Source organism: Eretmochelys imbricata, chromosome 7, assembly GCF_965152235.1.
Source record: "Eretmochelys imbricata isolate rEreImb1 chromosome 7, rEreImb1.hap1, whole genome shotgun sequence".
Taxonomy (NCBI): Eukaryota; Metazoa; Chordata; order Testudines; family Cheloniidae; genus Eretmochelys; species Eretmochelys imbricata.
The window spans coordinates 56,486,846-56,499,610 of NC_135578.1; the positions used below are offsets into that span (position 1 = coordinate 56,486,846).

Consider the following 12,765-nt stretch of genomic DNA (forward strand, 5'->3'; position numbering starts at 1 on the left):
TGCAAACAGCCTCTCTTGTTCAGTGACCAAGCTCTGTCCCTCTGCTTTTTTGTTCAGCGATAAAACTAAAATGTAACTTGAAAGCAGAGTCTGGGGAATGTCCACCCCTGGAAGAGTGAACCCGGTAGGTTATTCACTTGGATTAATTTTTAACAGACTGCAGAAGGTCATGAAAATCTCTTGCAGTCTGCTGAGAAGACCATCTTTTCCTTTCAGTGATATTTCCATAGGGCCAAAAATATAACAAAGGAAAAGACTCTCCTTATTTTGGGATCAAAAGTGCTCCATATATAAACTGCAATACAGTGTATGTTGATTTCTAGAGCACCTACTGCCTGAATAACTAGGTGCTTATTTACAAAATTAAACACAACTGAGCTTTACAACTACTCACAAAGAAGAACGGAGCAGAGGTTGGTTCTGTCAACAGACCTGTTAGCAACCTGGTGGCCATCTCAGTCCAAAAGAAAACACAAGTTCTATGAGACACGAAACGAAAGCAAAACCAAAGAAAGGCTAAACTTAATTAGGGTGACCAGACAGCAAGTGTGAAAAATCAGGACAGAGGGTGGGAGTAATAGGCACCCATCTATGACACAGCCCAAAATATCGGGACTGTCCCTACAAAATTGGGACATCTGGTCACCCTAAACTTAATAGGCCCAGCTTGCTGGCCTGAAAGGGAGGGTGGCCTAGCCTGTTATAAACCATTCAAAGTCATCTTTATAGAACAAATAGGAGGTCCTCATGCTGCCCAGAAGAGCTGGGCTCATTGTGGGTAGGTCACACATGAACGTAACAAATGGGTTGCTGGGGGAAGTGAGGGCGAGGCTGGTTGAAGATGAGAAGTGGAGGGGGCTGATCAGAGTGGCCGTTCCTGCGGCCACTGACACAGTTATCGGGGGGTGATATTAGGATTGTTCCCTTACATGGAACAAACGCAGACTGAACAAATGCAGACTTGTCTTGTTCCTTTTCATGTAAAGTGAAGTTTGGGCTGGTCAAAGGTGCTGACCCTGAAGATGGAATTCTGCAGCATGAGGCAGTTGTCTCCACCATAGGCACTTCACCTTTGCTTCCCTTGCACTGTGTGAGCTTGGTCAGATCACGGGTCAACGGGAGCTCAGCGCCATGAGACTTTAGTGTAACAGGGGTACAGAACCCCTGTAGGGAGACAGTTCATCCTCACACAAAGGCATTCTGGGGGGATGGTGGGGAAACTATGGTGGAACTGAGGGCAGGGGCACCCAAACAGGGGGGCGGGGGTCAGGGGGCCATGGCCTTATCACTTTCAAAAGTGGACAGGCTATGCCCTCCCAGTTTTTACAGGCAGTAAGGGTAAGCGACGGGGAAGAGGGGGCGGAGAGGAGTGAGCAGGGGAGCGGGGTCTTGGGTGGAAGAAGCGGCGCAGGAGCAGGGCCTTGGGGGAAAGGAAATGGTGCGGGGGGAAGAGCCGCGGGGGGGCGGGGGGGACCATGGTTCGGGCACCAGTGGCCCCCCCCCCACTTTTAGAGCGCTTCTGCTGCTCCTGACTGAGGGGAGTTGTAGTTCAGGAACCATGCTAAAGCATTCTGGGAAGGAATGCCAAAGAACATAAGGAACAGACTTCCCTCCGAATTCGAAGAGACTGGGATGAGGCGGGACCTGGTGTGGGCTCTCCAAGGCTGGGAAACTGTCCAGGAGGGCCTTGGATGAGGCCTGCAGAGAGGCAGGGTATAGTAGGTGATTGTGGGCACAGGGCGCACAAGGGCTGGGGAAGGGAATGCAGATAGAGCATTAGCTTCTGCCTCGAGGTCTGGAGCTTCCAGGGGGCAAGCCAGCCTCCTTCCTCCCTTGTATCAATGGTGGGGGAGATTGGGACAGGTTGTGGGAGAAACAGCTATTGAACTAGCCTCAGGAGGGCAAACTGGTGCCAGCCCTGCATCGACAGGGGTGAAGGCAGTGGTCTGAGGGCCCAGGACGTGTTCTGAGTTTGAACTTCTGTTTGCCCTGAAGAGGGGGACTTGTGGCTTGCCTGGAGGTCTGAACCACATCAAAGGGCCTAGCTACAGGAGCACAAGGGAGCTAAGGTATCCCATGGCTGCCAAGTAAGGACCTCTTACATTGAGGTATTGAGGCTTTGAAATTCTGTCTCTAGCAGTGTCTACACTAGAGTCTTTCTTAAAAATGTCTCGCTGTTGCAACCGCTCTGGGAGCATGAGCATAGAGCATGCCAGTGGTGTGTTTACCTGTTACACTCGTACCCTGCGTGACAGAAGCTACAGTGTCAATGGCATGGCCTATGCTAGAGCTCCTACTCTAGCCACAAGCTGTGGCATTTCAGTGGTGAGAGCAGTGATAGGAAATTTAAGGAAGGTCTATTGGAGATACTGCCTCTGTGCCTAGTTTTTCCCCCTGTGAAACGCTACCTCACAGGGATCAGTGAAATGTTTGCAGAGGGCTTTGCACTTGGACAGCATGTTTAATCTGAGACTCTCAAAGTATTTATTAACCAGCTGTGGGTAACCATCTATCTCACCTATAAGATAAAAATTATCTTCTCCCAATATAGATGTACATTTGTGTGTGTGTATGTATGTGTGAGTGGGGGAGGGATCTGTGGGAGGGTTTCTTAACTCTTCCACGACCTCCCTGTCATGCTAACTAGTCTCCCCTGTGTTACTGTTTTCTCTCTTCAGAGTTGCTCCACTTGTTACATAGTGCTCTCTTATCCCACCACTTGAGGTCAATTGCACCTGCTTCCATTTCCCCTGACAGTGCAGGAACTTGGGGTGAGCCTGAACCAAGCTCATATCCCTTGTGTAAGGCAGCAGCATCCTGGAGGCGAGTACAACGAAGGACAGGGCCTCGCGTTTCCAGCTGTAATTCTGCCAAAGTTCCTTGTCACTTCTAGGATTTTACCAAGTTTCTGGCAAATACAGCTGAGTTTGCCCAGTTAGATCTGAACTCAGTGTCCAAGTGGAGGTGCCAGTCCACATGTAGGCTTTCACACTCATCCTTGGTTTATTGACACTAAATTCAGCTGCTCTTTAATCACCCATAAGGGCGCAAGCTTAGCGGATTCATTATTCAGTCTGTCAGGCTGGTTAATGCTAAGTCCTGTGAACCCTATTAATATCTAGAGGCTGAAGTACTCGGGACAAGTTGCAGACTCTTTCAGTCAGCTCACATGCCTAACTTCTAAGTACTAAGAAACCACAGCTGTCAGCTCCATGCAGATAAAATCAGTGTAGTCAGGAGGAAATGGATGACAGACCGGATGTATGTTCTGTGTGTAACAATATTCAGTATATTAAAATAACTCGATGCTTCCCATTGGCTTATATTTCTAGTAAACAGTTAGGATAGCAGGTGGCCAAACCAAGTTTTTCTCGTGTTTTTGACTTGGAGCTACAGATGCACACTGATATTAAACAGCCCAGCTGGCTGTGAAGCTGATTGCGGAGGGCTTGGCTGGGATGGGAGAGACACTGCATGGAGTTGCTCTCTGAGACGTTCAGCTACTAGCACTGCCTGGATGTTCAAAGGGAAATGCAGTGGGGTTGGTAGGACTATGGTTCCTTGCCTCGCTGCTGTTCTCATGGGTACTTCAGAAGCCGTCAGGCCTGGTTTTGGGGTAGTTTAGTTGAAGGGGAGCAGAAAGGGTCCTTCCCTACCAAGACCGAGATTAGTGTTTCACCTGTGAGTTGTTGAATACAATAATTACTGACAGAGGAAGCTCAATTCAGGTATTCCCTTACTGATCAAGGGATCAGACCCTCTCAGTTGTGGTCTCTCTTATCTGGATGTTTTCACTTATAATTATACCCATTTTGCAAATATAGATGGTGGGGTGTGTGGCGGGGGGAGTCGGGTCACTCTTCAGGTGCCTGGATGGTGTAATGAGGCCAACTCTGCCTGTCCCTTTGGGTCTTTGCACTGCCAGGAATAGTAGAGTGGACTGTGCTCTGCCGCATGCATGTTCAGGTATCAGTGATGGGGAGCTCAGTCTCTCCGTATAGCCCCCTCAGCGTTGCCCAGTTGCTTTCAGGGGAAGTTAGTAAGGCAAGGGTCAGGGTTTTCTGAATGAAAGAACAGGTGAATAGTTCGTATCCAAAGTTCCCCCAGCTGGCTGCTCCATCAGCAGTTAATCCAGTAACTGATTAACATGGCTCGCTCTGTTTTCACTCTACCTAATAGCTCTGTTTCCATAGCCTCCAGTCAGGCGAAAGGACTAGGACTCTGAGGAAATGCCCTGCAAGATCAAACCATTCAGAAGCTTTAACAAATCCCAAATATATTGTCAGGTGGCTCTCCTTGACCACTGTTTTCATAGAATCATAGGGCTGGAAGGGACCTTGCAAGGTCATCTAGGCCAGTCCCCTGCACTCGTGGCAGAACTAAGTATTATCTAGACCATCCGTGACAGGTGTTTGTCCAACCTGCTTTTAAGAATCCTCAATGACGGAGATTCCACAACCTCCCTTGGCAACTTATATCAGCACTTAACCACCCTGACAGTTAGGAAGTTTTTCTTGATGTCCGACCTAAACCTCCCTTCCTGCATAGCTCAGAAGCCCATTGCTTCTTGTCCTATCTGCAGAGGTTCAGGAGAACAATTTTTCTCATTCCTCCTTGTAACAACCTTTTATGTACTTCAAAACTGTTTAGTCCTCCCCCCAGTCTTCACTTTTCCGGACGAAACAAACCCAGTTTTTTTCAATCTTCCCTCATAAGTTCATGTTTTCTAGACCAGGGGTTCTCAACCTTTTTCTTTCTGAGCCCCCCCAACATGCTATAAAAACTCCATGGCCCACTTGTGCCACAACAACTGTTCTTCTGCATAGAAAAGCCAGGATCAGCGTTAGGGGGTACCAAGCAGGACAACTGCCTGGGGCCCCATGCCACAGGGGGCCCCATGAAGCTAAGTCAGCTTCAACCTGGGGTGGCGGGACTCAGGGCCCCAGGCTTCAGCCCCATGAGATGGGGCTTCAGCTTTCTGCCCTGGGCCCCAGCAAGTCTAATGCTGGCCCTGCTTGGCGGACCCCTTGAAACCTGCTTGCGGCCCCCCCAGCAGCCCCGGACCCTGAGAACCACTGTGCTAGACTTTTCCTCATTTTTGTTGCTCGTCTCTGGACTTTCTTCAGTTTGTCCACCTCTTTCCTGAAATGTGGCGCCCAGAACTGGACACAATACTCTAGATTGAGGCCTAATCAGAGTAGAGAGGAAGAATGACTTCTCGTGTCTTGCTTACAACATTCTTGCTAATATATCCTGGAATGAAGTTTGCTTTCTTTGCAACAGTGTTACACTTTTGACTCATATTTAGCTTGTGATCCACTATGACCCCCTGATCCCTTTCTGCAGTACTCCTTCCTCGGCAGTCATTTCCCATTTTGTTTGTGTGAAACTGATTGTTCCTTCCTAAGTGGAGTACTTTGCATTTGTCCTTATTGAAATTCATCCTATTTACTTGAGACCATTTCTCCAGTTTGTCCAGATCACTCTGAATTTTAATTCTATCCTCCAAAGCACTTGCAGCTCCTCCCAGCTTTGTAGCTGTGATCAAACAATTCTAGTGAACTAGAGAGGCCTGAATCATTGTTTCTTTTATGGACGCTGTGCTGATTGTCCACATTTTATTGTGCTCATCTAGGTCTTTGAAATCCTGTCTTATCCCGTCTCAGCCAATCTTCCTGGTGCTGAGGCAATCTGAGCGGGCTTATGGTTCTTGGGGATTGCTCTTAGTACCTTAAAGACAGGTGCAGCCCCTCCAGTTCCCTCCAGAACCCTCCAGTTCTCACAGCTGCTAACAAAAACATGCAGAGTTCCTTCAGCTCCCTCCCCACTCCCGCAGCTAAAGGGAGATGGGCAGAAGGGGTGTTAGCCCCTGTAAGCAAGCAGAAGGCTCCACCCACAGGGGTGAGGGACTGTCTGGCTTGGGGGACTCTTTCTCCTAACCTGGAAGGGGTTCTGTTTGGTTTGGCTGGAGAGCTAAGCCACCCAAAGCATCCAAGCCGCTGGAGTCACTGAGCCATGAGAATGACCTGAAGCACAGTGCACCAATGAGGGTCTCGGTAAGATGAGCCTGCCACACTTGGACTTCCATCTTGCACTGTATCTGCCTTAGTCTGCGCTCAGGCTCTTTTCTACTGGCTTCTCTTGGACTGTGGTTCCATTTCCTGAGGAACACCTGTTGGGCTGAGTCCTCTCTATGTTCAGCCCCCCTCCCCTCCACTGATTCAGTAATATCTATCCTTTACCCTCGCCTTTTCTCCCTTTCAGCAGGCCTTGGCCCTATCTCCTCTTTCATCTGCTTCCTTCATTCCTCATCTCGTATGTCTGAATATTTTTGGAGAAAATCCAGGTGTAACTCACATACTTCCTGGGTATGTGGGGCTCTGTCCTGTCTAGTGGCACCAAGACTACTTAGAGAGCGAGATTAATGAGTCTGTTCTGCAGCCTTAGCTAAGGGCCATATGGCTTTTAACTCATGCAGTAGAGGCTCATGTATTTAATTCCAGAGATCCCCGGTTCAATCCCATCCACTGACAACTGGGGTCTGTCCATGTTACAAGTGGGGGCTTGTCTGGGATTTCAACTGGGAAGTCTCTGATGCTCGGGATGCGCTTCCTCAGCTAGGGGAAGTATGTAACCCACGTGCTTCCTGGGTGTGGTGTTCTGTCCCATCTAGTGGCACCAAGACCACTTAGAGAGAGAGAAATTAATGTGTCTGCTCTACAGCCATAGCTAAGGGCCATATGGCTTTTAGCTCATACATTAGAGACTCGTGCATTTAACTCCAGAGGGCCCAGGTTTGATCCGGCCTCCTGATGACCGGGGTCTGTCAGTGTTACACAGGTACTATGCTCCACCTCAGAAATGGTGGCATTTTAAGGGTGGGGAATGATCCCTCTATACTCCAGAGTGCTTTGGGATCCCTCTGGATGCCAGGCTTTGCATAAATTTCAGGGATTTTAAATTGTTCCTGTAACCAAGTCACACACTTGATTGCTCAGTGCAGCAATTCCATCCTCTCAGAGGTTTGATCAAATCAGGGACTATCTCCGAGAGATTATAAAAAGTTGGTTCCAGTGGGACTTGTCCGAGCTCATCAGGAATCTCTGAAGCTGTGCTGTTTTGACAACAGCCTGGAGAGAATGGTCCCGGGGCAGCTATGTACATTGAAACACACTTGCAGAGAGACAAATAAGAGATTGGGGGGGCGTGTTTCGTTAGGTCTGTAGCTATTCCCAGAGATCTCATTTGTCTGAACATACTTCTTTGTCAGTTTCAATTACAACAAACTTGTACAGCGGGAAATAGAAAACAGCTGATGGTGGGAGGCAGTCTCTCAAGTGGCTTGTATTTTCTGATGGCCAATTCGATGCACTTGGGCCTGATCTTTCAGAGGGACTGAAAAACCACAACTTCAGCAGAAGTGGATGGGATGCTCAGCGCCTCTGGCCACTAGGTCCAAAGTTGGCACCCAAAATGGAGTGGAGTGATTTTTAAATTAGGGCAGTTTCAAGCATTGATTTAAATTTAAAGCCTCCATCCAATTTACATCAATTTTAAAAAATAAATAAAAACGAATCTGAAAGCTTGTGCTATTGTAACCTTAGACTACAGTGTTGTAACTAAATGACAAATGCTGGTTTTTAAAATACCGCTATTGGCAGGGTATCGTTTCTTTGAGTTTTGCAATCCTGCTGGTTCAGAGACTTCCAGTTTTGTTCCAACACAGCAAGCACTTTGGCAGGTAGGTACTTTCACTCATATGAATAGGCCCATTGACTTCAATGTGACTGCTCCCGTGCTTAAAGTTAAGCCATGTACATGAGTGTTTGCAGAATTGGGGGTTACAATCGTATTCTTTTTTTCATTACGTTTAATGGGATATAATCTGTCACTTCAAAACAAAATTGCTCCAGTGTAGACAATGAAAAGCCGTTTAAATACAATGCATAACAAAGTTATCATGACCGCCACACCTGGGTGCTTTTGACAGCCCACACTTAGGAGCTGAAACTAGTCTCAGTTTTTCCCCAGGTGACTTCTTATTATTTATTTGTATTGCAGTAGCAGCTTGCAGCCCCCGCCATGGCCCAGGTCCCCATTGTGCTACGTGCTGTACCAGCAGAGAACAAAAAGACAGACAGACAGCCCCTGTTCCAGAGATTTAGGATCTGAAATCAGTGGGGACTTGTGCTCCTAATGGAACCTCATTTAGCCGCTTCAAGCTTTCTTGACTTACGAAAGTTCAGTATATCAGAAGGTATCTGGAAATATAGCATGGGCTGTTGGCTTACCAATTCTGTTTAAGTTTAGTATTCTCACTGTGAGAAAACTAGCAGAGGGTCTGAGCCAGAGCAGCACCGTGATTACCTCTTGCATTGTTTCACGTCTTTGCTGGGAAGTGAATATCTGGTTCCACCCCCCACCTTCCCTTCCTGGGTGCCTTTCCTGACAACCCTTTGATCTTGACATAACTCAGGGTATTCCCATAGTAGCAATTGCAATAACCTGAACAAAATACGGTAAATCCCCTTACAAACATATACAACACACACAAATTATTACAGGCAGCTACAAATCCATCACGGCAACCGTAGGATGACCTTCAATCAACACCAGCCTGAGGAAATGTTAGAAATAGCCCTCGAGCAGGACTTAAAGACATATGTCGGGAGCTGGCCTGTTAAAAAGTTCCAAGCTGGAAATCAGGGAGCTACTACTCTTCTTGTTCTTTCTAGTAAAAAGAGCAATCTTAACTTTGTGACCAAGGCAGTGATTCCTGGGGAGGGGGGTGGGGTGGGGAAGGAAATAAATAGAACAGCGGATAACGGAAGACTCAACACGTTTTGTGAGAACAGTGGCAGACAAATTCTCTCTCTCTCTCTCTTTCACACTCACACACACTGGATAAAGTAATCATATACCTTGCACAGAGAAATAATACAATAGAGACACTGAAATAATTGAGAGGCTTTGACACAGACACAGTAATTTTATACCTACAGGATAATCAAGAAGGATCTACACAGAGAATAATAATTGAATTGTTTAGCTTTCTTTAGCTTTCCTTTCTTCCTATTGTCCCGAGACTCTTCCACTCTCCTACCCCCCGGCCCTCCAAGGAAAGCTTTCAGATTTTTCCTCCCCCCACCCCAAAAAGTCAGTATGAATAGCAAAATGTATATACCATGTGATGGTTGTGTTTAAATAATAAGGGGGGGGGAGGAGAAGTTAATGATGAACAATATATGGCCAACATACAATAAGTTGTTTAATATTGTTAATTCTGTAATAAGAAAATCCCTATACATGTCAAGACAATGTAATTGTAATGGCTTATTGTAAATGACCCAAAATATCAATAAATAAAATGCTCCCTCCCTCCTCCTGAAATGAAACAAAATGAAAAACAAGCAAACAGAAAACCCCACCAACCTGAGTGGGGAAATGTGATACACTGGCTAATGTGCTTGCTGGACACAGGATGGAGTAGCTAAAACTAAGTGCTCATCAAGAGGCCTTTAAACTCTGGGGGCCAAATTCATCCCAAGCGCAACCAGGGGCATTGCAGGTGCCTTGGCGGACCTGTGGGAATGGAGGGGGCCCAGGCCTGGAACAGCAGTGAAGTAATGAGGGAGACTGATTGGGTTGGAGCAGAAAGGGTGCGTCCAATAGTCTGATGTAACTCTCTGTGGTGAGCAGTACAAGTAGGCCCCCAAAAGCAGGCTCATCACTGGCACTAAGGGGGATCAGTTATCCTTTAATTGCTTTGGGAGAGGAGTGTGAACTGTTAGAATCAGCCCAGCTGACGACCAAATTCCTGTAACTGATGTTTATGTCGTCTCATTTTCATATGAATGGGGCTGTTGAATAAGCATATTCAGTGCTGCTACAGCAGTTCTGTGGAGCTGTATGTCGCTGTGAACAAATGCAAACCAAACCCCAGACGTCCCATTACAGGAATAAATGAGGAAACTCAGTCGATTCCCCTTTCTTCAACTAGATCTCCTTTTCTGAGTTCTTGTTTAAGAATTTCAGCAGGTTCTCTTTTAAAATGCTTTGAGGTTTGTGTGTTTCTCCATGCATCCATGTATTTTTAGTGCATGAGAATGGCCTAACGGGATTCTGTCTGCTTTGTTTAGACTCTGGCTGCGATTCTGTGACTGATACAGAGGCAGAAGACGAGAGAAACCCAGTTTACTCCAGAAAACTTGCAATGAGTCAGCAGCACGGGACATCCGAGAGCACCCTGGGAGACCTGGTGGTGCAGCCTGACCGCATACGCTGTGGGGTACAGTATGTCCATTTCCTCTAGCGTTCTCGACATGGGATTGTACTGAGCACTAGCGGCTAGTGCTCTGCATTGCCCTGCTGGAGACGCAAGCTCAGTACTTTTCCTTCAGCCCCACCCTCAGTGTCTCCATCTCCTGAGATTCCTTCCCACAGCCCAGGAGCAACACTGCGACACTCAGTGTCCTACGGTTGTCCTGGCTGCACTGTAAAGCCTCCGATGAAGACTTAAACAGGGTTGCCACCCAATCTGAAGGTTGTGGAAGAGGCTCAGGCTTTTACGGGCTTATTCAGGTTGGTGGGATGTAGTAAGTCGTGTTGGACTATTTTCAGGTTCTGGGGTTAACACACCAACTTGTCAGGGTGCCAAGGCATTTCCTGCAAATTATCTGGATCAGTTTCCTGTCTCTTCTGAAAAACAGCATCTCTGTCAGCACAGCTCATCTCCCCTGCCTCTCTCCCCAGATGGAGAGTACTGTGCATATGCCCCAGCAAACTCTGACACAAGAGCACCACCTAATGGAGCACCGACTTCACTTCCCTCCGTATCTGGGGGTACATGTTCTGGTCTGACCCAGCCTGATACTGCTTAGTTTGAGATCTGATGTCCATGCAACTTGAGGAATGGACTGTTACAGGAGACTTGAAAAACACAACAGCTAAGCAGCACTGCAGTGTTGCAATTTGACCACCAGTTTACGTTATTTCCTTTTCATGCATTGTGGAAAAGGCGCCAGCTTAGCCTTTTAGTGCAATGAAACAAGGTCAGCAACTCGATATGTTTCCACACTCGTCACGGTGTGGCCAACTCCCATGCTTTTATAGTTTCTCCATATTTGGAGTCTGTTTTAAAGCCCCAGCTCCTGGAGTCATGTGACCATGGGACACTCAGCTTTTATTTAGAGTTTCTAGGCTTCATGATTGCAGAGAAGCTTGAAAACATGAGCCATAAAAGCACAGATTAGTAGGCAACTGAGAATCCAGAATCTGTTTAACAAGAATTTTTAAGCCATTCATATTTTTGCACCTGACTCTTGATTTTTGGATGCTAGGATTTGGCAGTATTGTTGTCACCTCGTCTAAAATGGCTTCAGCATACTGGGCATTTCTGGCTCAGATGCACAGTAGCAAAATACGCTCCAATGTTCAGGGAGGGGCGGAGAGGGTGGCGGGTCTGAAACTTGCTCTTAGGCCTTTGCTTCCAGATCTGTGGGCGCTGAGGGTGACATGGCTGGGACAAGGGTTTATTTAACTGCAGCAGCCATGACCCCTAGTGGTCGCTGTGTGTAACTGAATTTGAGCTTCGAATGGAGTTCCAAGCTTTACCTACCTGTAGCCCAAGGCTGTGCGTGGTAGCAGCTGAACACGAAGGAGAATGAATGCTGCTGTTGAACTGGAGAGGTGTCCTTAGCGGGACGGAAGGGTGGCGGGAATAGATTCAAAGGCAGTAGCTGACTGTGTTTTGTGAAACGTCCTCGCCCGTGACTGCGGCCGAAGATCTTTGTGTGCTCTCCTTGGTATGACTGCTGTGGGGACAACCCCACCACAAACAGCAAAGTTACCTGGGAAGTTGGCTGAGCACTGGGCAGCCTCAAGGTCTTGTGGGGCTGAGCATGCTGAAAAAAGAAACCTGGGGTATGTTTGGAGCTTCCTGGACAATGTACTTACGTGGGAGTGATGCTGCTCCCATCTCTGTGCAGTTATTGGACAATCCATCGTCTCAGCGCATTTCCGGGTTGCATCATCGCCTCAAGCGTTACCAGCGCTATACGCGCTATAAAGCTTTATCCATTTCTCATGCCTTCCACACGGTGATAACAGGCCTTCATGAATTAAGCCTCGCAACAACGTAGGTAACTCACCCCTATGCCTTTGTTTCCTCCTGTTTAAAATGAGGGTGAGTGCATTGTCCGAGGTGTCACCAGCAGTGGCTAGGAATCTCCAACTCATGGCATGATACAATCATTGATGATCTAAGACTAAGGGGGAAATCAGAAACTGAGGTAGGCTTTTTCTGTCATCTTTGGTACCTAGAAATGGCTGAATCCTCTACTTTGGACCGGCTGTATCCCACAGGCATGGTTGAGAGATCCTGGTCTACTGCGTAAGAGACTGTGAGCATGAAAGGACCTACAGGATACTGGTAGATTACAATTACTGTAGTCGGTGACCTGTTAGTGTAATAAAATGCTTAAGTTTTATTACACTAATAGGTCATCGACTACAGTCATTGTAGTATAATTAAACCATCCCCCAACGAGTGGCGGCGGTAGCTATATCCACACCCGTGTTTTTGTCGGTGAAACTTTTGTCAGTCAGGGGTGTGTGTTTTTTCAGAAGTTTTACTGACAAAAGTGATAGTGTAGACAAAGCCTGAGAAGTTGTGGATTATAGATCACGATGTAGACAGGGTCCAATATTTGTTTTAGGGGTTGTCCTTCACATGCTCTTGAGCCTAAGGGAGTCATTTATGATGCT

At 47.2% G+C, this 12,765-nt stretch overlaps 1 protein-coding gene across 2 annotated transcripts in view; it reads left to right on the plus strand.

Annotated features, from left to right (window-relative positions):
• The window catches only part of PIK3AP1 (phosphoinositide-3-kinase adaptor protein 1), a 73,300-nt gene that overhangs the window by 21,612 nt on the left and 38,923 nt on the right, over positions 1–12,765 (plus strand). The window contains exon 2 of one of the 2 annotated variants that reach the window (XM_077822219.1): positions 10,140–10,288. In XM_077822219.1, coding sequence (XP_077678345.1) covers positions 10,214–10,288 — 75 coding nt within the window. In that variant the 5' untranslated portion in view covers positions 10,140–10,213. Of the gene's footprint in view, positions 1–10,139; positions 10,289–12,029; positions 12,137–12,765 lie in introns of those variants that run through there. The other variant, XM_077822218.1, reaches the window with a different exon arrangement.